This window comes from Odocoileus virginianus, chromosome 1 (assembly GCF_023699985.2).
Source record: "Odocoileus virginianus isolate 20LAN1187 ecotype Illinois chromosome 1, Ovbor_1.2, whole genome shotgun sequence".
Lineage (NCBI taxonomy): Eukaryota > Metazoa > Chordata > Mammalia > Artiodactyla > Cervidae > Odocoileus > Odocoileus virginianus.
Genome location: NC_069674.1, coordinates 96,655,947 through 96,683,522, shown reverse-complemented (window position 1 = coordinate 96,683,522; position 27,576 = coordinate 96,655,947). Strand labels below are relative to the sequence as shown.

General features: G+C 39.8%; 1 protein-coding gene across 3 annotated transcripts in view; it reads right to left on the bottom strand.

The window, feature by feature from the left end:
• Positions 1 to 27,576, bottom strand: part of COL28A1 (collagen type XXVIII alpha 1 chain) — a 186,720-nt gene that overhangs the window by 73,909 nt on the left and 85,235 nt on the right. For all 3 annotated transcript variants that reach the window (XM_020898977.2, XM_020898978.2, XM_070471132.1), the window contains exons 22-27: positions 19,922 to 19,990; positions 19,236 to 19,304; positions 15,414 to 15,482; positions 15,127 to 15,195; positions 4,545 to 4,613; positions 1,970 to 2,038 (exon numbers count right to left, since the gene is read on the bottom strand). In XM_020898977.2, coding sequence (XP_020754636.2) covers positions 1,970 to 2,038; positions 4,545 to 4,613; positions 15,127 to 15,195; positions 15,414 to 15,482; positions 19,236 to 19,304; positions 19,922 to 19,990 — 414 coding nt within the window. The remainder of the gene's footprint in view (positions 1 to 1,969; positions 2,039 to 4,544; positions 4,614 to 15,126; positions 15,196 to 15,413; positions 15,483 to 19,235; positions 19,305 to 19,921; positions 19,991 to 27,576) is intronic.

Genomic DNA, 27,576 nt, shown 5'->3' with positions numbered 1-27,576 from the left:
GGCCCTGATGTGAAAATTTAATAACAAGGACTTCCATCAGAGTCTCTTGAACAGACATGCCAACAAAAGCAGATTTTACTGATTCAAATAGTTTTTTAGAAAGGGGTGTGAAATAGATTTAAAAAATGAACATAAGAAATGAAATTTTGCTAAGTATGGAGCCTTAAAATGACTCAGAGGAACACCACCAATTTGATTTCTCAGTTCTCTTCCTTTTGAAGGGATGGTACAAGCCAGGCTCAGAAAAATGGGGCGGGCATCCTGAGAGAAATGTTTGCCCTGCTGCCAGCAGGATGGCAGTATGTCTAGAGGAGGCTTGTGAGGCCACCTTGGTCCAGGCTCACTGCCAGCAGCATCAGGCTCCAACCCTCCGTGGAGGAGAAATTTCTCTCACTTCTGATAAGACTGGATACGTGGCAGTGTTCATTTTGGTTCTTTCCTTATGATGGTAGTTTTCCCAGCATAGTTTCGCTCAGGAGGGACTTTGAACATGGCCTAACCTGGGGGGCACAAGGAAGGCCAGGACACCAGGTGAGTCAGAACTGATGAGGCTCAGTTACGCACAACTCAAGAGGCCCCTTTGTTAATAAGGAAGTAGTTCCCAGATAACAAAGGGGGAAGGCTGGCGTGGAATTTAACATGGCAGTGATAAAGAACTCATAGCACACGTGAACTGAGCCAATCCTGTGTTCATTACTCAAGCAAACTCATAAATTCAAAACCATCTCGTGAACTGAGCCAATCCTGTGTTCATTGCTCAAGCAAACTCATCAATTCAAAACCATCTTTTAACTGTAGAACTTAAAAGATGAAGTGTGAGAGATGCCGTTTACAAGGAAGCAGGCTTTGGCTGGGTTGCCCAGTGCTTGTATGCTACTGGTGATGTTAGCTGGCCTTTGCTTGGGTACTTGGCCCTGCAGATGGACAACTGTTACATAAAAGACCTGTGGTGGAAGCCCTAGATGTTGCATGATAGGTTGGAAGGTTTAACACGGATTCAAATGAGTTTTGCTCTTGACAGAACTCACTCTTAACACAGGAGTAGGTGGTTTAATTTCAACATAGGATTTTTCACATGTATTATCTTCAGCTCCTACTGTCTCCCATTTACTAAGAAATTCTGCCATCCAAAAATGAGTTTGTCTTGAATGTTTCCACTTTTTTAGAGTCAATATCAGTTACCCACGAGGGAATTACTCTGTTTTGAAGCTTAACCACTGCAGTTTATTTGGGGGGAAACAAATAGAATGAGAGTGAGCCGGTGAAAAATAAATACATAAATCAACACATTAGAAGAGGGAACTGTTTAAATTACACAGTAGCCTGTGGCTGCCAAATTCTGTCGACTGGGGCGGGGAGACCCTGGGAGTCCCATCTCACGAGATAGGGCTGTTGTGGCGGAGACAGAAATCAAGCAGAATGCAGTGGTTGTAAACACCAGTAGCACAGAGTTGGGCTTCTCACCTGGATGCTCAGGAGAATCACATGGGCAGCTCTTAAACTCATAGGACTCAAACTCTGTCCCCCCCAGAGATTCAGATGTCCTTCTTCTGGGGTAAGACAGCAGCATTATTCAAAACCTTCCCAGGTGATTCCACTGTGAGCTAAACCTGGAAACTTGGGCATCCCTGGGCTAAGAATGGAGGCTGCAGGTGAGGAAGGTGAAGGGAGCACACGCAGCGGGGGCACAGACGCCCCGCTCAGCTCAGAAACCGCCAGAACTGCAAACCACCGTAACCGTTCAATTTCTCTCCAAGCTACTTATGTAACGTCAAGCATTTGTGGAGCAAGTGTACTTATCCCATGTTTCCACTTTTGGACGATGCCTCTAAATACCGGATGCAATTTTAACTGCTAAGCTTACATTAAGTCCATTTCTCAATAGCCGTATTTTGTATTATCCACAACCTCTTCCCCCCCTCGCCCTAGTGCGTTGAGAGGCGACCCTAGCACAATTCCATTCACTTACTTTGATTCCTTGTAATCCATAGCCAGGGGAGCCAGGAGGGCCAGGCAAGCCTTTCTGCCCAATGTCACCCTATTAGAAGACACAGAGGTATCGGAGAGAAGGGTAAGGAGATTTAGAAACATTCAACAGATTACTGCTCTTAGCTTCAATCTCACTTCAGTCTTTCCATATTGATTAAAGTGGGGTTCTTCCAAAAATTTTAAACCACACAATCCTTTCAAACATTTTTACATGTAATCCAGCTATAAAGCGATAAGGCAGAACTGCTGGACGGAAGCAGAAATGTTGGCCCCATAGCCTTGCCTGCTTGGGCTCCTCCTGCTGCCATAAACACCAGGCGTTCAAACACGGCTCACACGTAATTCTAGGTAGCCTTTACTCTGTTGCACCATTTCAATACAGCATATTAATTTATGGGGGTTGAAGTTAAAGGTTCAGCAGGTTTCCTTGCTGGCTCAGTGGTAAAGAGTCTGCCTGCCAATGCAGGAAGACCCCTGGATCAGGAAGAAGCCCTGGAAAAGGAATGGCAACCCGCTCCAGTATCCTTGCCTGGAGAATCCCATGGACAAAGGAGCCTGGCAGGCTATACAGTCCATGGGGTCACAAAAAGTTGGACACGACTGAGTGACTATCACTTTCACTTTACTATGTTGCACAATTTCAATATAGCACGTTAATTCACAGAGTTTGCAGTTAAAGACTCAGCACCTATTGACATGGATCAGAGTTGAATTTTTAAGAAAATATGTAAGTGAAGCAAAAAATATGTCAGTTCCCATTATATGTTCCTTACAGCATAAGTTGACCCCATGTTTCTTGAGGAGAGAGTTCTGTGGTCAAGTAAGATTGGGAAATGTTTACACCATGGGTGTGCCTCTCCTTATAGAGCCCTGGAGCAGGTGAATATTAAAGTAATATTAATCGATATTAATTAATATTAAAATTACTTAATTTTAATTTAATTAATAAAATTAATATTTTTAAATTATTAATTAATATTAAAGCCTCTAAGAAATGCCACATAGAAAGATTAGTTTAACTTTGTTTATCCCAGAAGTTCCCTAATTAGCATTTTGGTGAAACAAACTTTCAGGAATCCTGAGTTAATCAAAGTTACTGTGTAGGTCAGTCTTTTCCTTTCCACCATGGGAAAAATTACTTTACTTTTTTCTAATTACAAGAAGAACTTATTGGGGATAAAGTAAAAATAATAGTGAAAATTACAATGAAAAAAAAAATCAACCCATCATTCCATCACCCAGTGATAACAACTATTAACATCTCAGAGGGATCTCCATCCATTTAAAGGGATCTGTATGGTGAAGAAATAGCCCACTGTCACAATGGAGTTGATGGACAGAAAAAGGATAAACTAAGAATCTTGGTAATTCTAGGATCCTCAGTCAAATCTTTGATTCACAAAGCTCTCTCTCTTTCCTCTCTGAAAATAGGATGCTAATTCACTTTTGTGCATTTTGGCTCTGAATATACCTGTCTGAGTTTGAATTTGTGATGGGTGGCTCACTAAAACCTGTTTTCCCTATGAATACGCCTGATATTTCTTCGTTATTGTTAAGTCATTAAGTCGTGTCCAACTCTTTGCAACCCTGTGGACTGTAGCCCACCAGGCTCCTCTGTCCACGGGATTTCCCAGGCAAGAACACTGGAGTGGGTTGCCATTCTCTTCTCCAGGGGATCGTCATGACCCAGGGATCAAACCCGTGTCTCCTGCAATGGCAGGCAGATTCTTTACTGCTGAGCTACCTGGGAAGTGGTATTTCCTTACCTGCCTCTTTGAACAAATCAAAGGAATATTTGTTGAGCAAATGAATGAGCAATTAAAACAGAGCTCCTCAACCCCAGCATAATTAATGTTTTGAGCTGGATGATTCTTCACTATGGAAGGCTGTCCTGTGCATCCCAGGCGTCAACCCACTAGATACCAGGAGCCCTCCTTCCCCAGCGGGACTAGATGCCCAGAATGATTCCAGACACTGCCAAAGGTCCCCCTGGTGGAGAGGGGAGGACAAAATCCCCCTCATTGAAAAACACTGGATTAAAGGAATAGAAGGATAAATAATCACCAAACTGGAGGTGACAAAAGGAAGAGAAGTAGAGAGAGAGAGCAAAGGGAGCCAAAGGAAGTTCCTCTCGGCTCCTATGGGGACAACAAATTAGACTCCTGCGCTGGGGCCCTGACGGAGTAGACTGCGCACAGGACACAACAGATCCATCACCTGTTACAAGCTGACCTGAGGCCCCTCTGGCCAAAGTAAATACATGCTTCTTAATGTTAGCCCAGCCTCTAAGGAACCTGGGAATATTTTGAGCACTTTGCAATCACTTTTTAAAGAGGCATTAACTTTCTAATTTCTTTGGGAGGAAGCAAATGACTTTATATACTTAAATGTTCTATTTTACTGAAAGTTCACATGATAATGAACATGTAAGGCTCTTCATCAGTATCAAGAAAAAATAAGTCAACATGATGTGAGCACTTCCTGTGCATTTAATGTTACCTTGGTCATCTGGATGGTACCTGACCCTCACCCAGAGCACAGACCTGCAGACTCACCTTTGGCCCTGGGGTTCCTATGCCCCGAGGCCCAGGGGGGCCTGGAGGACCTCTGACGCCAGGATCTCCCTGAAAAAACACAATGAATGACAAGTTGTTGATGTAGGAAAATGCTGTGTACCATATTTCATGTAAAATTTCATATGATAATATTTCCTATGAATTTTCATATTCAGAAATACACTTTAAAATCCCAAACCCTTGAATTTGACTAAGATAATAATCTTTTCTTCCAGATCATTTTTCTATATTTGATCAACAGAGTGTTATCTCTCTTTGTTTTCATTTCTTATTGCCATTTATCAAACCAACTGATGGGGGTTCATTTCAAAGCAATCAAGTTAATTAGTTTCTTGGCAACCTTAATATATACTTTTTGGAGCTTGCTTCTTGGGATTTTGGAGAAGTAATTACTGCCATTATGAAGACAGGGAGAAAGAAGAGACAAGAATAATAATTTTTTAAAGAGCATTAAAAGTTATAACCTTTCTGAACTAGTTCTTACATTTTTATGCAACAGTGATTATGCTACCTGGGCTCAAGATTGGCTTTAGGACACTCCTTCCTCTAGAGTGGTTGTGAGCACACAGTGGGTTCTCTCAAGGTTTCAGATTCATCAAAGCATGACAGTTTCATAATAGGCAACCACCACCAGAAATAGGCTTCCCTGGTGCCTCAGTGGTAAAGGATCTGCCTGCCAGTGGAGCAGACCTGGGTTCAGTCTCTGGGCCGGGAAGATCCCCTGGAGGAGAACATGGCAACCCACTCCAGTATTCTTGCCTGGGAAATCCCATAGAGGAGCCTGGCGGGCTACAGTCCACGGGGTTCGCAAAGAGTCAGACACGACTTAGCAACTAAATAGCAACAACAATCACCAGAAAGGTGGTGGGGTCTGACTGGGGTGGAGCAAGTGGTTAGATCTATTTGAGGTGTGAATAAGGGAAGAGGAGCAGAAACGATGACCTCTTCATTAATCACTCTCAGTGTCCCCAATAGTGTGTTCTGCATGTTTTTATATGATACTTGGTATAACTTAGTATTCACAAAAATCTTTCTGACAACTAACTTCCCTAACTTCTCTGAACCTTCGTAAATTCATCAGACACATAGAAAATCGTATCTACCTTTCATGGAAATGACAATGAAGGCAGACACAAAATGTCGTGCTTCTATCATCTTGTCTAGCATACAACAGGCACTTAGTAATTGATAACTCCCCACCCCACCTGTTATTTTTAAAGAAGGAACTGAAGTTTGCCTAAAGCTGCACGGCTATTGCGAGGCAGGGCTGGGAGGATGTGAAGAAACAGAACCCGTGTTTGCTGCTGGTACAGCTGCTTTGGAAAATAGTTTGGCAGGTTCTTTAAAAGTTCAACATAATTTTACCATTTGATCTAGTAATCTCACTCCGAGGCATATACCCAAAGAAAGTGAAAACATATGTCTATACAGAGACTTAACATATGAATGCTCTTAGCAGAATTATTCATAGTAGCCCCAAACTGGGAACAACCAGAATGTCCATCAACTGGATAGACAAAATGTGATATATTCAGCAGTTAAAAGGAATGAACAATAGCTGCACACAAAATATAGATGAGCCTCAAAAACTATTCTTAATGAAAGAATTCAAATACGTGAGACTACATATTGTTTGAGTCCATGTATATGAAATGTCCAGAAAAGGCATATCTATGGAGACAGAAAGTAAGTCAGTGGTTTCCTGGGGCCAAGAATAGGAGCATGGAAGGAGGATTAACTATAAATGGACATGAGAGATCTTATTGGGGCATGAAGATGTCCTAAAACTGATTTGTGATGATGGCTATATAACTTGGTAAATGTACTAAAAAAATCACTCAATCATACGCTTAAAGTAGGTGAATCCTGTGACATATAAAATATGCCTCAATAAAGTTATAAAGAAAGAAAGCCTAGAACCAATCTTTTAACCTAGACTCCCAAGCTCTTTGCCCTAGGTTCTGTTTTGTCCACGTCCTAATTAGGAGCTAAATAACCAGCTTTTCAACAATTCAAAAATCACAGATTATAAGAAATGATTGCATTGTTTATCTAGAAAAACATCCCATCTTTTATTTAGCATCACTTTCTACTTACAAACCTTAAAACATTTCTATAGAAAACAAGGCCTAAAAAAGGGGAAAACCTTTAAACTTTATTACTGAGTTAGTTCTTTTATTCCCTACTTTTTAATTACAGTTTTCCCTTTTGCTTGCAGGCAACATTTATGATTCTGGTCTTCTACCTCCATCTCTTCCATGTAGTCCTTAGCTGCTTTTGAGACCACAGATACTAGTTCTCTCTTTAATACCTCTCTGCTTCTGATTCCCAACTTTTAATGACCCGAAATTTCTCTGAATTTAAATGATCATGCCTGTCATCAAGAGCTCCAAGTAGAGAATATGACCTTGTCCTATATTATACACATTTCTATTATCTCTTTTTCTTGTGTACCTCTGAAATACCTTTAAAAGGGATATCTATAAATTCACCAAGTAAGGGTCTCCAGTGACACCTGACCAGTTCACACACTTGCTCCTTTTTCTCTTCTATTCAGCTCCCATGACTTTCACCCTTTAGGAACGTCTGCTGGTTAATTGCAATAGAACAGCTGCCCCTGAGAGCACCTTATTGCCCTCTGTATGTCTGAATCTTAGCCAGGGAACTTTAACAATGTGATCCATGTCATCTGTGGTACTCCAGTGTTAACCTCAAACAAGCTGTCCATCTTTTTTTCTGTATAACTGTTGACATATAGCTATGTTTTATCTATCAGAGTAGTCTTTTGTAATCTCTTGATCTATGTAAATATACTTGATATATGCTTTTATGAATCTGATAAACTAAATCAAGTCTTAACACATTCTGTAGGTATTAGAGTTGGTCAGTAACATATTTTAGGGTAGTTCCTTGGTGTTCATGGACCAAATTCTCAATAGATGGGAATAACAAGCCCTTAATGAGCTGTGTAAATCTACATAGACCATATCTCTCTACTCTGGTGGGGTCTTAAAAATGTAATCTGTCTTTTGTTCCACAGCATCTGTCCATGCTAGCCTACAACACCAGGTGAAAGTGCTTAAGAGGACTATGGTCAGGACTCATTTCACTCCTGGAGAGCCCCAAAGGTACCCAAGAGGTGCATTTACTATGATATTTTTAGATATGTAGTTTTACTGTCGGTGGATAGAGTGACATCCACAAGTAAGATGACTTACAACAGGTACTTGCAGAACTGGCCTTGGCTTCCCACGCAGGAGCTGAGGTTATTGGAGCCTGCAGAGGGAGCTCTTGCATTAGGAGATAATGAACAGACCTGAGCTAATCCCGGAGTTGCCATTTGTAACTACAGCCATCAATTTCATAAATCTTACAAGTCCTATCCCTCCCTTGTCATCTCCACTCCCTCAAAAAAGAATAACTATTTAGAATGTCTTCAGCTTCATCTTGGCCCACAAAGGGATTCTAGATGGGAGATACTCCTTTTAATTTCATAGAAAATGGCCAAATTTAGGACTTTCTGCAGTGCTTCCAAGGGTGAACTTAGCAAATGATTTAGTAAAGGTTTCACCTAGACCATAACCTTGCAGAGTGGTTCATTTCAACCGCTTTAAAATCATGCATAATTTTATGATGGTCCTAGTAGTCATTCATTAAACCTTTTACATTTTAAAAGAAAGAAAAAGAAGGCAAAGGCACTATCGCATGCATTTTCCCTTTGGCAAATATTTTCTTTGGTTAATATTAAAACAATTATAGTTACTTTTTAATAAAATATATAATAATTAAAATTTATTTTTCTCATGTGTCATGTGCTTTTTATTCAATATCTTATCTGAACATCATTACTGTATTCCACACATAAGGAAACTGAGGCTAAAGAGAACATAGATTTTGCCAAAAACCATACAGCTGGAAGCAATTCCAACCCAGGTCTGACTCCAGAGTCCATCCCCTAAATGATGGTGACTAGAGCCAGAGGCCAGAGAAGGTAATGGCACCCCACTCCAGTATTCTTGCCTGGAGAATCCCGTGGATGGAGGAGCCTGGTGGGCTACAGTCCATGGGGTCGCTAAGAGTCAGACATGACTGAGCGAATTTACTTTCACTTTTCACTTTCATGCATTGGAGAAGGAAATGGCAACCCTCTCCAGTGTTCTTGCCTGGAGAATCCCAGGGACAGAGGAGCCTGTTGGGCTGCCATCTATGGGGTCGCACAGAGTCGGACACGACTGATGTGACTTAGCAGCAGCAGAGCCAGAGGCAATGTGCTGACTTCTCCCCAGACCTGTTTCCAGCTGCTATCTAATGCAAAGACCATGGCTATGTGGCTGTGAAAGTCCTTTGCCTATACTGAGTCAATCATACTCTCTCAAAAAGAAGAAAAAACATCTCAATTTTAAGATTTCCAAGAGGTCCACACAGCCCACACAAGCACCCAGCTGTCTCAGGCATCCCTTTCCCTCACCCTGTTTTGCCATCCCTCAGTTTGTGGTTTTCCCCAGTATTTCAATTGGTCTCTTCCCAGATCCCCTACTTACACAAACGCTTCCTCTCTTTTTCTATACTGCAATACACTTCATTTGGCACAGTATGTGCACTCGGACTAGTACTATTTCCACTAATACTTTAGTGTGTTAGAACTCATAAAAACATCTTATAGACATGATTCCATTCACTTTGCAGAATAACCCTGTGAACTAGGCTTATATTCCCAAGTGACAGATGAGGAGGCTAAGTCTAAGGCAGATTAAATGACTTGCTAAGGTCACAGAGTTCATAAGTGGCAAGGATTTCATGTGGGACAGTGATAAGGAGACATCTGTTGTATCTTTTATGTTCTATAGGATTTAAGTACAATATCTGAGAGTTAGAGACAGTCTTAGAGACAAAACAGTCCATTAGACTGTCTCCACCTTCACATATTAATAAAGCTCTAATCACCATCTCTCCCTTTGTGCCAATTTAATTCTCTGTCACTCTTTCAGAGGCTGTGGAAGTAGGTTGCAGTTGTTCTTAAAGTGATTTCATGCTTTTTTACTTTGGGGGCAATAAAAAGAAAATTGAATTCACTGTGAAAAGAATTAGCCTCTCAAGGATTTTCCCCAAAAATGGTCCTCTGAAGAGCCCACTAAATGAAAACAAAAGATGATTGAGTTTTAAAATAAGGTAGAAGGAGTCAAAGTGATGATGAGCAGTTGCTTAATGTTTCTTTTTATCTGGCTTTTAAAGAAAATTAAGCTATACCTACTGAGGCTCCAATTACCACAAACATAAGCAGCACTCTGGAATGAATTATGTAATGAGTTTGTGACTCCTAAATACCTCACTTATGGTTGCCAGGATGTCAATGGAAATTTTAGAGGTGTTCTTCTAAGCTTATGGACAGACAACCCAGTTATTGATAATGTGAATTAATTATCGACGGGGCTATTGTCAAACAACTCAATCACTTTCCCCTGACACCCTTTAATAATGAAAAGGGAGACAGTAACAATGACCAGCACAATTCTCAAGTGGATGGGAAAACAAGAAGGTGTTAGAAAACAAGATTCAAGTCACTATAACATTTCCTGTAGTGTATTTTCCCAGCTTTAAATGTCAAAGCATTTAAAATAATTTCAGTTCTCTCGAATCAGTTTCTCTCCTAGAACTTTCTTTTATTACAGTATAATTGGTTTACAACATTGTGTTAGCTTCTGCTGTGAAACAAAGTGAATCACCTATATGTATACATATACCCCTCCCTCTTCAGCCTTCCTCCCACTCCCCCACCCCTGGAATTTCAGTATTCACTACAAAGCAACAGCATTTTAAAGTCCGTGATAACTTAAAATTTGCTGTGGGATTTAGCGGGGATTTGTTGTTGATGGTTTCTTCATTTTCTCAAAATCAACTCATCAAAGATGAGCAAATTATTTCCTTATGCCAAGAATTTCATTGGAGAGAGAGAGCCTTCTTATTTAGTTAAGTTAGAAACCTTGAAAATAGAAATGTTGACAGTGCCTTTAATGTCAGAGAGAAGGCTCTCTTGTGCTGATATTCAATATAATTTTCCACTGGGGGAAAATCCCTGCATGATTAAAAATAAAAAATGTGTTGATGGTGACATGGGTGTTGAATGTTAAGAGGATAAATAAAATGCGCGTCCTTAAGGCTGAAGGGAAAGTATGTATGCACTCCTGGGAAGAGAAATGCAGAGCTAGGAAAAGAGTGAGGAAAAACAAAAGTTATAACTGAAAATGGTAAGGTAAACGCGGTTATGGCTCTGTTTGCAGAGATCATGCATAGAACTGAATTGAGGAGTAACCTTGAAAAGTCACCTAGTCACGTGATCTTTTCTGACATCTAGAGGTCAAACTGCCTGGCATTTAAACTTGATATGGCTCTGGCTTTAATTAGTCCCATTTTTGAGCTGATTGCCCTGCCTGTAGCAATTTTGCAGTCACATTATAAACGGTGGGTTTCTTCAACTCCAATTTGGAATCACGGACCCTTCATATCACTGTCATTACGTCTGTATCCCAGGTCAGCCCTCCTTGTCAGACAAGGTTCAAAATGGAGTTCCTTGTCCAGTCCACGTCTGCTGATGGAATCCACAAATTCCTAGTGCATCTCTGTGTGAATCACTTCTCTGTTCCACCTCTGCCTGTTGGTGGTGTGCACATATGTGAGCTATTGCAGAGAACAGAGAGGCGATTCAGATGCTGGGAACATTTTTAGAATAATGATACTCAGTGGAATTTCACATAGACTTGCATTTTAATTTATGAGTATGGGTCACTTTTGTCAAATAAAGCATGTGTTTACAATATTCAAACATTTAAAGCTCTGGAAAACATTGAACTCTTTGAGGGTTGGGTTTATGCCTCTGCTGAATGCTTACATGATTTAAGTTCTGACAATGGAAAAGCTAGAATGGAAAGAGAGAGCACCTAACTGTACACTAAACAATGCCGAGGTAGTCGGAAAATGGACAGTATTGGAAATTGAGCATCTGTAGATCAGGACAAGTCATTCCACCTGCTCTGACTTATTAATTCACCTAGTTTTCCATTCATTCATCTGTATTTATAGTCTCCCTCTGACACTCAAAATAGTATCAACACTGTTCAGATCGTAAAGGGGCAAGTCGTTCAACCTCTTTGGCTCTCGATTTCCTTATCTATAAAATAAGAGAGTTCTTAAAAATTCCATGATAGTCTGGAAATATTTAGGTCACACATAATATTTAGGTAGTATACAATTATAACATATAACAACAACCACCCAACAAGTCTTTTCTGCCCAGACTTGATTCCAACCACTTGATGGTTAAAAGATCCCTTAAGAACTCCCCAAACCAGGTTAAAGGTTCTTTTTGCAAGAACTGGCCTCAGTTATACTGCCCCAAAGCTTTGGGGAAGGCCATGGCTTTCTCTGTGATGAACTGGCACAGGGATGGGGGCCGAATGAGCTGAGAGGTGCCTGATGCAATGCCCCTGCCCTTCTGAGCCCAGGAGAGCCACTCCTTATAGTGCTCTTCCAGGAGGCCAAGAACAAACTCGCACCCTCAGAGATTGACATCTGAGGCCTCAGCCTCAGCCCTGGGTGATTCACCAGCCTACGGGGGTGAAACATGCAGAAGCAAAGAATTATCTGGGCTTCTCAAAAGATAATACAGTTTATAGACTGAGAGTCCCCAAATCACAAAGGGTCCTCTTTGTCTCTTGTGTGCATGCTCGAGGACTGAGTGAAAAGTTTCTCAGTCATATCTGACTCTTTGTGACCCCATGATTATATAGTTCATGGAATTCTCCAGGCCAGAATACTGGACTGGGTAGCCGTTCCCTTCTCCAGGGAATCTTCCCAACCCAGGGATCAAACCCAGGTCTCCAGCATTGCAGGTGGATTCTTTACCAGTTGAGCCACCAGGAAAGACCAGGAATACTGGAATGGGTAGCCTATCCCTTCTCCAGTGGATCTTCCCAACCCAGGAATCACACCAGGGGTCTCCTGTATTGCAAGCAGATTCTTTATTAGCTGAGCTACCAGGGAAGCCCTGCGTGCATGCTTAATCATGTCCAACTGTTTATGACCCCATTGACCGTAGCCCATCCATGGGATTTTCCAGGCAAGAATACTACATTCCCTTCTCCAGGGGGTCTTCCTGACCCAGAGTTCGAACCCACATCTCTTGTATTGGCAGGCAAATTCTTTACCACTGAGCCACAAGGGGAGCCTAGTCTCTTGGGGTCCAGTCAAGAAATGCAGGCAGTGTAACGCAGGATCTTTGAGCTTGCCTTCCCCATCAGTGAGCTGACAGTTTGGGTCCAGGGACCAGGGCACTGGGTGATCGTTTCCTACTGGACAAAATCCAATTGTCAGGTCCTCTTTATGGCATGTTCCAAAGTGGATTTTAAAACCATATCTACTATCTCCTTGGAAACTTGTAGTTTTTGTAAGAATTTTAGAAATCTCTCAGAAGCCCTTGTCAAAATTTGGAGTACATTCAAGGGAAATGTACGGAGAAGTACTATAACCACTAATGTCAGATGGAATTCCTTCACTTGGAAAAAAGCCATGGAGCACCACAAGGTTGCAAGATGTCAGGGACTGCTTTTTATATGTTTTGAAACATAGACACTTTGATTCTAATGTCTGTGTCATATGCTAAACACATGTGACCTTAACTAAATATCGCAAAGCCCACCATAAATTAATCGTCAACCTTAATGGCTTCCTCATTTCAAAACACATTTCTTTTGTAAGTTAATGCCCTAAGGCCAATATTTTAAGGTGACAACACAGAATTTAAATAAAAAACATATCCAGTATATATGTCTATACAATTATACACACATGTGCGTGCATGCACACAAACCCACACGTTTCCACACACAATTCCTCTGCCATTTTAAGGCAAAATAGAATGAGAGGAATTTTGCAGACATTTGAGTCCTATGCTTTTTCTACCATTTGGCAACCTTAGGTGTTTTGAGAGTCTCAACTCCACCTTACTAAACCAAAAGGACAAAATTAAGTGGAATTAGAGTTTTCCAAAAATTTCATTTTCTTTACCAGCTTCTGTTGGGCTATGTGGGTAGCCAAAAGTTTTCTTCAGGAAATAAAAAAGACACATAAAGACTCTAAGGTGTCTATAAAAGAAGAGAGGTGGTTTTGGAAGTTATTAGAAGCTGCTGTTTGCTTTTGGAATGTCCTTGATTTTTAAATTCATGATCCAAGTTCTTTGATTCTAAGAAGAGCGTGCACTCCTGATATTTCCTTCCAGGGCTAGAGGCAGGCAGGATAACACACCTCCCCAACTTCTACAAGAAGGGGAGACAGGAAGAAGGAAAATGCAACTGGGAGGGAGGTGCAGACAGAGGCAGGTCCTAACAAACATTCCCGCCTCCCCTCAGTAGAAGTGAGCTGGAGGATACCGCCTCCATTCAGCTTCCTGTGTGAATTAATAGACACAATGGGGTTGCAAAGAGTCAGACACGACTGAGCTACTGAACTGAACTGAAAATTGACACCCTTGTGAAATATGCAGACCAAGAAATAAGGAAGTTGATTTCAGAAATTATGCATGTCATGGAGGAAATACACCAGGGGATATGATAGTGCTGGGGGAGGGAGGGAGAGGAGAGAATTGCCTTTTGTATAGGTGGAGAAGGAGGTCAGACTAGAGACCTTGAGAATGAGCCAGGAGCTGCGGCCAGGTTACAACGGGCCCCAGAGAACATGAAAAGTGGGTGCAGCTTGCTCTCTACAAAGAGAGGCCACCAGAGTTTTCTTCAGAAGGAAAGGGGTGTGATCTGATTTTCGGCTTCAAAAGATCAACTTGCCTGCGAGGTAATAGAAGGGCAGAGTGGAGGAGAGAAGACCAATGGAGAAGTTGTTTTAACAACCAAGGTGAGAGATAGCGGTGATCTCCTTGGGAGATGCCGCAAGAGACAAGTAGCCAGAGGTGAGATATAATTTTGAAGGTAGAACTGACAAGACTAGGACTAGATGTGGAGGGAAGAGAGGGGAAAGAGGACCAAAAATGATTTAGGTGTTGTGGCATTAGCAAGGAGCATGGGTAGCACCGCTTCCAGGCCAATGGAGTGAAAATCAAAGGCTTTATTTGGGATATTAGGTTAGAGATGTCTGTGAGAGGTCTAAGAGGAGACGTCTGGTAAGAAACTAGGTGTGTGAGACCAGGGCTTAGAGGAGGGAAGATAGACACTTGGAGGCCATCAGTGCGTGCACAGTGGTTAATGACATGGGATGGTATGAGGGCACCCAGGCAGGAACGTGACCAGAGAGGGCAGGGGCCTGAACCAAAGTCTGTCCTTGCGACTGGAAGACAAAGCAGCAAACGAATGCAAGCATTGCTAGCAAGGAAACAGAATGAAAAAACAGGGTTAATCTGCATGTTCAAGTGAGTGCAAGGCTCTGGAGAGTCCATAGATGAGGATAAATAACTTAATCAGTTCTTTAGATGCTTCTCCTCTTCTCTCAGGTCCGGTAAAGATGTTCACTTTTAGCAAACCTCTTAACTACAGGTACATTTTTAAAAGCTACTGTTGCCTACCTTTGCTCCAGTGTCTCCAACTCCAGGTAATCCCCTTGATCCAGGAGGTCCTGGGATTCCTCGAGGGCCCTGAGATGACATAATACGCGGGAGAGGGAGCAAGCTTGCTATGTGCAGGGTTCAGGAAGGGAAGGGGAGGAGGGGGGGAGGGAGGAGAAAAGAGAAAGGAAAAGAAGGGAAGGGAGAAAGGGGAAAAGAAGAGGAGGGAGGGACGAGAGGAAGGAAAGGAAAGAGACAGGAGGAAGACAGGGAGGGAGGGAGGAGAGAACAGCAGCGTCCACACTTACAGGCACACCAGGATAGCCGTCACCTTTGAGTCCTGGAGCGCCCACTGGTCCCTGAGGCCCTTGGGCACCCTGGGTGAATTCCAACACAGGAGATATCATGAGCCTAAACCATGAAACAGCTGGCAAAACTTAAGCTCATTACCCACTCAGCACACCAAAGGCGGATTTGATAAGGGCAGAAGAATGGTCTGAGAATTTTTGGAAGGAAATATGGCAACTTCTTATCTCCTTGTAAGTCTTTCCCATTTCTGTTATGGGAAGCAAATGATGAGTGGAACGAGTATAAGGAATATATATGAACCACCACAAAGTCCTTCATAGGAAACACTTCATGGGGGTTAGAAAAGAGCTAGTTGCTGCTATTTTAATTTTAAAAATTACAAAAATTTAGTGCATCATAAAATAAGGGGAAGTATAAAATGAGAAAATTTAGTAAGCACCATGTGAGAATAGAGAATATGAACAAAATTTTAAGTATAAAGTAAGATTGTGTGTGTTACCTATTATTATGTTACATCTATTATCTTCCTCAGTGAGGCCCAAATTAAGTGAGGAATAAAAGCTCAAATAAAAATTAAAAACAGATTAATTTTTTAAAAACACTTTATAAAAGAATAGGAAACAGAGTTAGTGGTTCATATCCTGAGACCTAGGAAAAAGTGATAGATATTGCTTTACCATGATGACCTTGGGCACCAGAAACTTAGTAGCAATACTGGCCTCTTATATAGAGAATAAGGAAGGAGGTTTATATTGCCTTTCGAACAAGAGTTCTCTGTGCCAATGAAACTCAGAGAAATTTCTGGCCAGAATAAAATGGAGAGAAAGAAAAATGAAGAAGACTCTTACCAAAGAAGATTTATTCATCGTAAGCCTATTGTACTTATATTTAAAACATTTCCTTACATACCACATCCCATTCTGTTGCTGTGATAACTCTTACAGTGGCCTTTGTCAATATACATCAATTATTTTGGTAAAGAGCTATTCATGATTTAAAATATTTATGTTTTGTATATTATCATATGTGAAATAGATCGCCAGTCCAGGTTTGATGCATGAGATGGGTGCTCAGGGCTGGTGCACTGGGATGACCCAGAGGGATGGGATGGGGAGGGAGGTGGGAGGGGGGATCAGGATGGAGAACACATGTAAATCCATGGCTGATTCATGTCAATGTATGGCAAAAACCATTACAGTATTGTAAAGTAATTAGCCTCCAATTAAAATAAATAAATTTTTAAAAGAATTTTAAAAAATAAAAATAAAATATTTATGTTTTCCACATCAGGAGGAAACTCTAATAATAGACCTGTGTTTTCCAAGATTGGAAATAGTAGCCAGATTCTTAATATTTGTCTTATATGTAAGCAAACACTGAAATCAAGCTGCATTATTCCAAGCCAAAGTGTTGCCCCAAATCTAATTCTCAAAAATGGTTTCTGATTTTACTCCTATAAATAAATAACTGGGGAAAACATTTTTTATGCCATAAGAAAGTTAAATTGATTTTGAAAATCATGAATACAACAGCTGTCATTTCCTTTTAAGAGAAAGAGACTGGCCTTGTATAGGTTAACCATCTTAAGAATGGTCTTCAGAAAACATGTGGCCACTTATAAAAATGCACTATTAATGCACTATTTAGAATGCACTATGGACTTAATGCACATCAACAGAAATCCAAGATGATCTCTTTAAGATGTATGACAAAGCAAAAAACAAACTATTCTGGAGCACTGAATTCTGGTGGATCCCCCAATAAGGAACTAGTCATGTCTGAGAAGCAGTTTATTATACTATTCGATTATGTGCAAGGTTGAAGTGCTAAGCATTTCCTATGGGACAGGTCCCCAAATAAGATGCCCATTTCTCTGCATGCTCACATGAGGAGCAGACCAGCCACAAAACAACCCTCTGGTTAAGTCAAAATTTAAAAAGAAATTGGAATCAAAATTCACTTTCTGTTTTCATTCCTAAATTCCAAGCCTGTAACAAATTATCAGCAGCTGTTATTGTTTATCCTCTGGCCCCCACACTGCAGGGAAAACCATTGAAACATCCATGGTTTAGAAACATTATTTTCCTAGAGATCTGTGTCCTGTCTCCTGCAGAAATTTCAGTTAACATGTTACTTCTGATGCTATCAGGGGGTAGGGAAAGGGCAGTGTTCTTGCTCAGATTTTTATTTTGGATGCCTCCTGATAGTTTCAGGGATGGAATTTTGCCACTTGGCTTTTCTGCACTGGATTCAAGAAAATGTTTTGCAGAGTGATTCTCTTTGAAGTGTCTCTCTCATTCAACAGAAATTAGGGTAGAAATCTTAATCAGGTGTTTCAAAATGAACTTTTAAAAAAAAAAAAAATCTGGGAGGTCCCTGAAGAAATACATAAAACTGAAATGATGTGCCAAAATTTTTATCAGCTAACCTTCCATGAACTTAAACACAATCCATTAGGGAAGAATGGTAGAACAAAGTAAAAATGACTGGAGTGAAAAGGCAAATAACTCCTAATACCATCACCAATAATGATCAGTAGAAAATAGTCAGAGCTTATAAACATCAACTATACATTTAGATGTTGCTTCTCTTGGAAAGAACAGTGTAAGTAGAGAGAAATAACCTTGCATCATGGACCTAGGGATGCATAGATTCAGGAAGCTATCAAATAATATGAAAATTGTCACTCAAATATTCTTGACTGAGGCCATGCCTGTAGTTTTAGCATTCGGAAATTTGGAATTTTCTCCTTGAGTCATACATAACTTGGGTTTCTGTAGAGTCTTATATAGCTTGGGTTCCTATGTGCCTCAGAGTCTGGGCAGTAGGGTGACCATCTTGTTATGATTTTCCCAGGACATTCTCTGTTTTAGCTTGAAAATATCCCAGAAACGTCTCCAGAAGATCAGCACTCTAGCAAGGACAACTCTCAAAGTGATTAAGAATAGTAGAGGTCAGGATCCTACCTCTTGCTTTAAGAAGAATCACTACAACTTATGTTAGTATATAATAGTATATATAGTATATAATAGTATATATACATAATAGTATATAATATAATTCAAACCATCTTTGAATTATATGCAAAGATGGTTCTAAGTTTTCTTTTTTGAAGTTTGAAAATCACTAGTGTCAGTACTTGAACCCTTTCATTGAGAACAGACAATTTGATAAACTGAAGCCAGCTTCAAAGCTACACAACAACATGCTACTAATTTAACGAGTGCTGATTATGGAGTCCCAAAGCCTGTTCTCATAAACAGGAATGTGCTTGTTGACATTTGGAAAGTAGAATTTCTCTGTAAGCCTAGATTTTATGTGAGGAGAGAAATGGTACTTTGTTGCCATGGAAAAAATAGTGATGATTTCTTAAAACTGTCTTCTCCTGTCGTTATTTGCATTTTCACTTATAATAACTCTGAAAGATGGACAACAAGCAGGGAAATCTAATTCAATAAAGTTTCTAAACATGAACTCTTTGGACAGTGTTTTGCAGAAGAGATGCATTGGCCATTAATATGTAAATGAAGGAGGCCAGAGGCCATATAATATCATATTATAGACATTACAGAAAGAAAAAGAGCATTTTCAATCAGCTGTTTAGTCAGCAAACATTTTACCAGAGGAGCTATCATCCTTCACATTTATGAAAAATAAATGATCTGCTGGCTTGATTTTTTAAAAGGGGAATAGTATATTCTTATATCTCAGTTCATCAGTGTAGAGACTCTAAGTAGAGCAATCTCAGTCATAACTTATGATGCATTAAATCTACTTTCATTTTTTATTTCAATAAATAAAAGAACATGAACAAAGGATACCTTTGGTCCTCGAATAGCAATTCCAGGTTCTCCTTTAAATCCAGGCATCCCAGGTCCACCTCTGTCTCCCTGCACATGTCAAATAATTTTCACAGTTTCAGGCTTTAGATTTTATGAGAAACCATCATGGCACAGAGCATAAAAAGCCATTGGCCAATTATGAAGAGCTTAATCTCTTAGAATCAGAACTTGAGAGAGTACATCCTTCTAATATATTTGAGAAGAGTTTCAAATCTTAAGCAAATAAAAACTGTCAGTAAAGACTACTAAGCTTTTCGGAGAATAGCTGAAATAATAGGTGGCTCTCTAGACACAAATATTTAGACTGTGAAAATGTCTGGGAATGCTCTTACATCTGAGTGGATTTCTTTTCTGCCAGACTTTCTGATTAGCAGATTATTCTGAACAAATGCAATAAATTCTTACATGCATTAAGGCTAGCATGTAAGGGAGGTAGTTCAAAGTAGAGTGATAAGGTCAAGACCAGGAGCAGAAAACCTGGTTTCTAACCTTAAATTTGCTGCTGGCCCTCCATCTGCTTAATCATGAAATGTCAGGTTTGAGCTATATAATATCTTTGGGTTTTTCCAAAGCTAAAATTCTTTCACTGGTTTTATGAATCTTTTCCCCACTCCAACTTCCAAAACATCCAAGTAAAAGAAAAAAATATTCCCAAGAATGCATACTTTTGGTCCAGGTGGTCCAGGAATTGATATTCCAGGCATCCCAACAGGGCCCATGATTCCTGGATCACCCTAAAAACAGAGGAAAATACTCATTACATTTCAAACAAGGAAATGATATACAGGAATTATGTTAAGAAAAATATAGAAATATATTTCCAGCATTTTAAAGTATTGCAACCTGTTTCACAAACCATGTGAAAATATTTGAGCATCTTTGTTAAACCACTACTAAGTTATTAATAACTAAGATTTCACTCCCTATAATAAATAAATTCAATTAATTCCTTAGTAATAGGAAATTTCTCTCTCTTATACATCATTTTTTTAGGTAACAAAAATCATGCAATACGTGGTGATTCATTTTTGTGTTTGTATGCCAGGAAGCTCAGAGGGAAATATTTGTTCAGTTATAGCAAATACCTTTAGTATAAGTTTTAAGGTACATGTGATAGATAAATAATGTTCTTTCTAGTTTACAACTATTTCCTTTGTTATTTTATGCTCCACAGTATATCATTCTTCCATAGTATGGTATCTCATGTCCCTTTTTAGAAGTAGTTAGTTTGTGGTTAAAAAAAAATGTAATATGAATTTTTATAAGGCACCTAGGGTAGTTCTGATATAGGTACTATTACTGTAATTTGAAACACTGTGCAAAGCAATTGTCTTTATCTTTTTAACTTATTTTATTGAGGTATGTTTTAATGTTGTGTTAATTTTTACTATACAGCAAAGTGATTCATATATAGCTGAACCATGTATAACATGTATATATGATTCATATATACCATATATAAATGTTCACATTCTTTTCCATTATGGTTTATCACAGGATATTGAATATAGTTCCAGGTCCATCTTCACAGCTGAGGCCTCCTGCTGTTGTGTGTTTTTTTTTTTAGGCTAATTACTTTACAATATTGTATTGGTTTTGTCATACATTGACATAAATCCACCACAGATGTACATGTGTTCCCCATCCTGAATCCCCCTTCCACATCCCTCCCCACCCCATCCCTCTGGGTCATCCCAGTGCACCAGCCCTGAGCACTCTGTATCATGTATCAAACCTGGACTGGTGATCCATTTCAAATATGATAATACACATGTTTCAATGCCATTCCCCCAAACCATCCCACACGTGCCCTCTCCCACAGAGTCCAAACGACTGTTCTATACATCTGTGTCTCTTCTGCTGTCTCACATACAGGGTTATTGTTGCCATCTTTCTAAATTCCATATATATGTGTTAGTATACTGTATTGGTCTTTATCTTTCTGGCTTACTTCACTATATAATAGGCTCCAGTTTCATCCACCTCATTAGAACTGATTCAAATGCATTGTTTTTAATGGTTGAGTAATATTCCATTGTGTATATGTACCACAGCTTTCTTATTCATTTGATTGCTAATGGACATCTAGGTTGCTTCCATGTCCTGGCTATTATAAACAGTGCTGCTATGAACATTGGGGTACACGTGTCTCTTTCAATTCTGGTTTCCTCAGTGTGTATGCCTAGCAGTGGTATTGCTGGGTCACATGGCAGTTCTATTTCCAGTTTTTTAAGGAATCTCCACATTGTTCTCCATAGTGGCTGTACTAGTTTGCATTCCCACCAGTAGTGTAAGAGGGTTCCCTTTTCTCCACACCCTCTCCAGCATTTATTCCTTGTAGACTTTTGGATAGTAGCCATTCTGACTGGCGTGAAATGGTAACTCATTGTGGTTTTGATTTGCATTTCTCTGATAATGAGTGATGTTGAGCATCTTTTCATGTGTTTGTTAGCCATCTGTATGTCTTCTTTGGAGAAATGTCTGTTTAGTTCTTTGGCCATTTTTTTTCTTGGGTCATTTATTTTTCTGGAATTGAGCTGCAGGAGTTGCTTGTATATTTTTGAGAGTAATTTTTTGTCAGTTGCTTTGTTTGTGATTATTTTCTCCCATTCTGAAGGCTGTCTTTTCACCTTGCTTATAGTTTCCTTTGTTGTGCAAAAGCTTTTACTTTTAATTAGGTCCCATTTGTTTATTTTTGCTTTTATTTCCAATATTCTGGGAGGTGGGTCATAGAGGATCCTGCTGTGATTTATGTTGGAGAGTGTTTTGCCTAAGTTTTCCTCTAGGAGTTTTATAGTTTCTGGCCTTATGCTTAGATCTTTAATACATTTTGAGTTTATTTTTGTGTATGGTGTTAGAAAGTGTTCTAGTTTCATTCTTTTACAAGTCGTTGACCAGTTTTCCCAGCACCACTTGTTAAAAAGATTGTCTTTTCTCCATTGTATATTCTTGCCTCCTTTGTCGAAGATAAGGTGTCCACAGGTACATGGATTTATCTCTGGGCTTTCTATTTTGTTCCATTGATCTATATTTCTGTCTTTGTGCCAGTACCATACTGTCTTGATGACTGTGGCTTTGTAGTAGAGCCTGAAGTCAGGCAGGTTGATTCCTCCAGTTCCATTCTTCTTTCTCAAGATTGCTTTGGCTATTCGAGGTTTTTTGTATTTCCATACAAATTGTGAAATTATTTGTTCTAGTTCTCTGAAAAATACCATTGGTAGCTTGATAGGGATTGCATTGAATCTATAGATTGCTTTGGGTAGTATACTCATTTTCACTATATTGATTCTTCTGATCCATGAACATGGTATATTTCTCCATCTGTTTGTGTCCTCTTTGATTTCTTTCATCAGTGTTTTATAGTTTTCTATGTATAGGTCTTTTGTTTCTTTAGGTAGATATATTCCTAAGTATTTTATTCTTTTTGCTGCAATGGTGAATGGAATTGTTTCCTTAATTTCTCTTTCTGTTTTCTCATTGTTAGTGTATTGGAATGCAGGGGATTTCTGTGTGTTGATTTTATATCCTGCAACTTTACTATATTCATTAATTAGCTCTAGTAATTTTCTGGTGGAGTCTTTAGGGTTTTCTATGTAGAGGATCATGTCATCTGCAAACAGTGAGAGTTTTACTTCTTTTCCAATCTGGATTCCTTTTATTTCTTTTTCTGCTCTGATTGCTGTGGCCAAAACTTCCAAAACTATGTTGAATAGTAGTGGTGAGAGTGGGCACCCTTGTCTTGTTCCTGACTTTAAGGGAAAAACTTGTTTATGCTTTCCTCTGGGAAATTAAATGGAGGAGTTGAGCAGGACGTCTGTACTCATCTATACTTTATCACCCATGAAGGCCCCCCTTTCTGAGCTTAAAGTTACAGTTAAGATAAAGCAGAAGTAAACAAGCGCCTGCTAGTTTCATATTGGTAATTTCCATCTCTGATATCGAGCAGCTGTGTTCTCCACTTCCCCTTAGTGTCGTTCTTCTCAAATGGGAATTACTGTTCAAGGGAGGGCCTGAGATACAAGATACAGAATAAGCACAGTATAGACCCAGAATCAAACCGGGGTCTCCTGCATTACAGGCAGATTCTTTACCAAGTGAGCTATCAGAGAAGCCCCATTGGAATAAATATTTCCATATCAAACATACATATAGTAAATATGTGTTAAATGGGGTAAAGCGAAAGGTCATATGAAAGTATTTTTATGTAAAGCTTTTCCTAATAAATAATGCAGAAAGGTGTGTAAATCATAAATGCAGAATTTAATATCTGAAGACAACATCATGTAGCCACTACTCATTTGTTTTATCTGATTATAAAATACTTTCTTTTTATAAGTGTTTGAATAACATCTTTCCCCACCCTTTTCCTCTTAACTTTCTGTATATATTTATTCTGTCTCTTATAAGCAGCGTATACTTGGGTTTATTTTTCTTCTAGACTGGTAGGTAATCTTTATCTTTGAATTTGAATTTTAGTCTTTTTACAGTTAATGCCATTACTGAAAAATGTGTTTAAGTCAGTCATATTACTATTTGGTTTCTTTCTGTCTCATTTATTTTTATCCATTTCTTCCTGGAGAAGGTTCCATGTGCATTTGAGAAAAAGGTGAGATTCATTGTTTTGGGGTGAAATGTCCTATAGATATCAATTAGGTCTAGCTGGTCTATTGTATCATATAAAGTTTGTGTTTCCTTGTTAATTTTCTGTTTAGTTTATCTATCCATAGGTGTGAGTGGGGTATTAAAGTTTCCCTCTGTTATTGTATTATTAACTTCCCCTTTCATACTTGTTAGCATTTGTCTTACATATTGCAGTGCTCCTATGTTGGGTGCATATATATTTATAATTGTTATATCTTCTTCTTGGATTGATCCTTTGATCGTTATGTAGTGTCCTTCTTTGTCTCTTTTCACAGCCTTTGTTTTAAAGTCTATTTTATCTGATATGAGTACTGCTACTCCTGCTTTCTTTTGGTTTCTATTTGCGTGGAATATCTTTGTCCAGTCCTTCACTTCAGTCTTGTTTCTAGGTGGATCTCTTGTAGATAACATATATAGGGGCCTTGTTTTTATATCCATTCAGCCAGTCTTTGTCTTTTGGTTGAGGCATTCAACCCATTTACATTTAAGGTAATTATTGATAAGTATGATCCTGTTGCCATTTACTTTGTTGCTTTGGGTTCAAGTTTATACACCATTTCTGTGTTTCCTGTCTAGAGAAGATCCTTTAGCATTTGTTGGAGAGCTGGTTTGGTGGTGCTGAATTCTCTCAGCTCATGCTTGTCTGTAAAGCTTTTGATTTCTCCTTCATGTTTGAATGAGATCCTTGCTGGGTACAGTAATGTGGGCTGTAGGTTATTCTCTTTCATCACTTTAAGTATGTCTTGCCATTCCCTTCGGGCCTGAAGAGTTTCTATTGATAGATCAGCTGTTATCCTTATGGGAATCCCCTTGTGTATTATTTGCTGTTTTCCCCTTGCTGCTTTTAATATTTGATCTTTGTGTTTGATCTTTGTTAATTTGATTAATATGTGTCTTGGGGTGTTTCGCCTTGGGTTTATCCTGTTTGGGACTCTCTGGGTTTCTTGAACTTGGGTGACTATTTCCTTCCCCATTTTAGGGAAGTTTTCAGCTATTATCTCCTCTAGTATTTTCTCATGGCCTTTCTTTTTGTCTTCTTCTTCTGGGACTCCTATCATTCGAATGTTGGGGCATTTAACATTGTTGCAGAGGTCTCTGAGGTTGTCCTCATTTCTTTTAATTCTCTTTTTTTTTTCCTCTCTGTTTTATTTATTTCTACCATTCTATCTTCTACCCCACTTATCCTATCTTCTGCCTCCATTATTCTACTGTTGGCTCCCTCCAGAGAGTTTTTTATCTCATTTTTTGCATTATTCATTATATATTGACTCTTTTTTATTTCTTCTAGGTCCTTGTTAAACATTTCTTGCATCTTCTTGATCCTTGTCACCAGGCTATTTATCTGTAACTCCATTTTGCTTTCAAGATTTTGGATCATTTTCACTGTCATTATTCGGAATTCTTTATCAGGTAGATTCCCTGTCTCTTCCTCTTTTGTTTGGTTTTGTGGGCATTTATCCTGTTCCTTTACCTGCTGGGTATTTCTCTGCCTTTTCATCTTGTTTATATTGCTGTGTTTGGGGTGGCCTTTCTGTATTCTGGCAGTTGGTGGTTCCTTTTTATTGTGGAGGTTCCTCACTGTGGGTAGGGTTGGATGGGTGGCTTGTCAGTGTTTCCTGGTTAGGGAAGCTTGTGTCAGTGTTCTGGTGGGTGGAGCTGGATTTCTTCTCTCTGGAGTGCAATGAAGTGTCCAGTAATGAGTTTTGAGATGTCAGTGGGTTTGGTGTGACTTTGGGCAGCCTGTATATTGAAGCTCAGGGCTATGTTCCTGTGTTGCTGGAGAATTTGCATGGTATGTCTCACTCTGGAACTTGCTGACCCTTGGGTGGTGTTTGGTTTCAGTGTAGGTATGGAGGCGTTTAATGAGCTTCTATCGATTAATGTTCCCTGGAGTCTGGAGTTCTCTGGTGTTCTCAGGATTTGGACTTAAGCCTCCTGCCTCTGGCTTTTAGTCTTATTCTTACAGTAGCCTCAAGCCTTCTCCATCTATACAGCACCAATGATAAAACATCTAGGTTAAAGATGAAAAGTTTCTCCATAGTGAGGGACACCTGGAGAGGTACACAGAGTTACATGGAGAAGAGAAGATGGAGGAGGGAGATAGAGGTGACCAGGAGGAGAAGAGGGGGAATCAAAGGGGGAGAGAGCAAGCTAGCCAGTAATCACTTCCCTATGTGCTCTCCACAGTCTGGACCCCTCAGAGATGTTCACAGGGTTACACAGAGAAGAGAAGAGGGAGGAAGGAGACAGAGGCAGCCAGGAGGAGAAAAGAGGGAATCAAAAGGAGAGAGACAGATCCAGCCAGTAATCAGGTCCCTAAGTGTTCTCCACAGCCTGGAACACATAAAGAGATTCACAGAGTTGGGTAGAAAAGAGAAGGGGGAGAGAGGTGATAGAGGCAACCTGGTGGAGAAAAAGGAGAGTCCAAAGGGGGAGAGAGCAATCCAGCCAGTAATCTCACTCCCAAGTAAAAATGGGTACTGAAGATCGGGTTCTTAAAGGTACAAAATTGATAAAAAAAAAAAATACCAAAAAGCAAAGATTAAAAATCTAGAGTAGAGGTTAGATTCTCAAACATACAATATTAAAGGAAAAAACAAAGTCACAAAATTTATGAAATATATATATATATGAAATTTGCTTTAAAAATTGGGTCTTTTTTTTTTTGCAAAGTAATAGTAGGTTATAAAAATGAAAATTAAAGGAGTAATAGAGGACTTAAAATTTTTTTTAATTTTAATTTAAAAAATGATAATATACATGTAAATCCATGGCTAATTCATTTCAATATATGACAAAAACCACTGCAATCTTGTAAAGTAATTAGCCTCCAACTAATAAAAATAAATGGGGGGAAAAATGCAACATACGATGATACAAAAAAAATAAAAAATGATAATAGTAAATATATATCTAGGACTTTCTCTGGTGTTGTTGCAGACAGTGTGGGGTCAGTTCATTTTCAGATAGTTCCTTGATCCAGCTTACACTTCCCCTTCCTATGTAGTCAGTGCTAACTGCAGGGTTTTAATCTGTTGCACCTGTCACTTCCAAAGCGGTTCCCTCTGTTTGTTTTGGCTTCTGTTTGCTGGCCTCTTCAGTGTCTAATTTCCACCCTGACACAAGGGGGCAGTGGTGGTCACTGTTTTAGGCTCACGTGTTCAGTCGTGCTGTGGGGAGAGAGGAGCACTGCAAACATACATCACTGGCACGTGCTTGCAGTGTCTGGGCCACAATGGGTTTGCCCCCGCTCACCACGTGTGTGCTTTCCCGTCTACACTGCTCAGGCTCCAGGTTGCTCTGCCGGGAACTGTCTGAAGCCGGCCCTGGGTTGCATGCACTTCCCAGGTCTAAGCCGCTCAGGTTCAGGTTCTCGGGTACTCCACAAAGGCGCAGACTTGAATGGGCCCGCGTTTTGTACCCTTCCCAGGTCCGGGCAGCTCAGGTGGCCAGGTGTTTGGCCAGCGCGGTCGCTGAGACTTATCCCTTCCCCCGTCCTAGCCCTGGGTTTTCTGGGTGTACAAGGAGCGCGCCTTCTCAGGTGGGCTGTGTGTCTCTTCTGGGGAGCTGATCTCTGGCTGCGACCCTCCCGGCGGATGTCAACCATCCAGAGTCCCAAGGAGTCTTGGTTAGCAACGAAGCCTGCTTGCAGTCTGGTAAATGATGCCTCTCTAGGGAC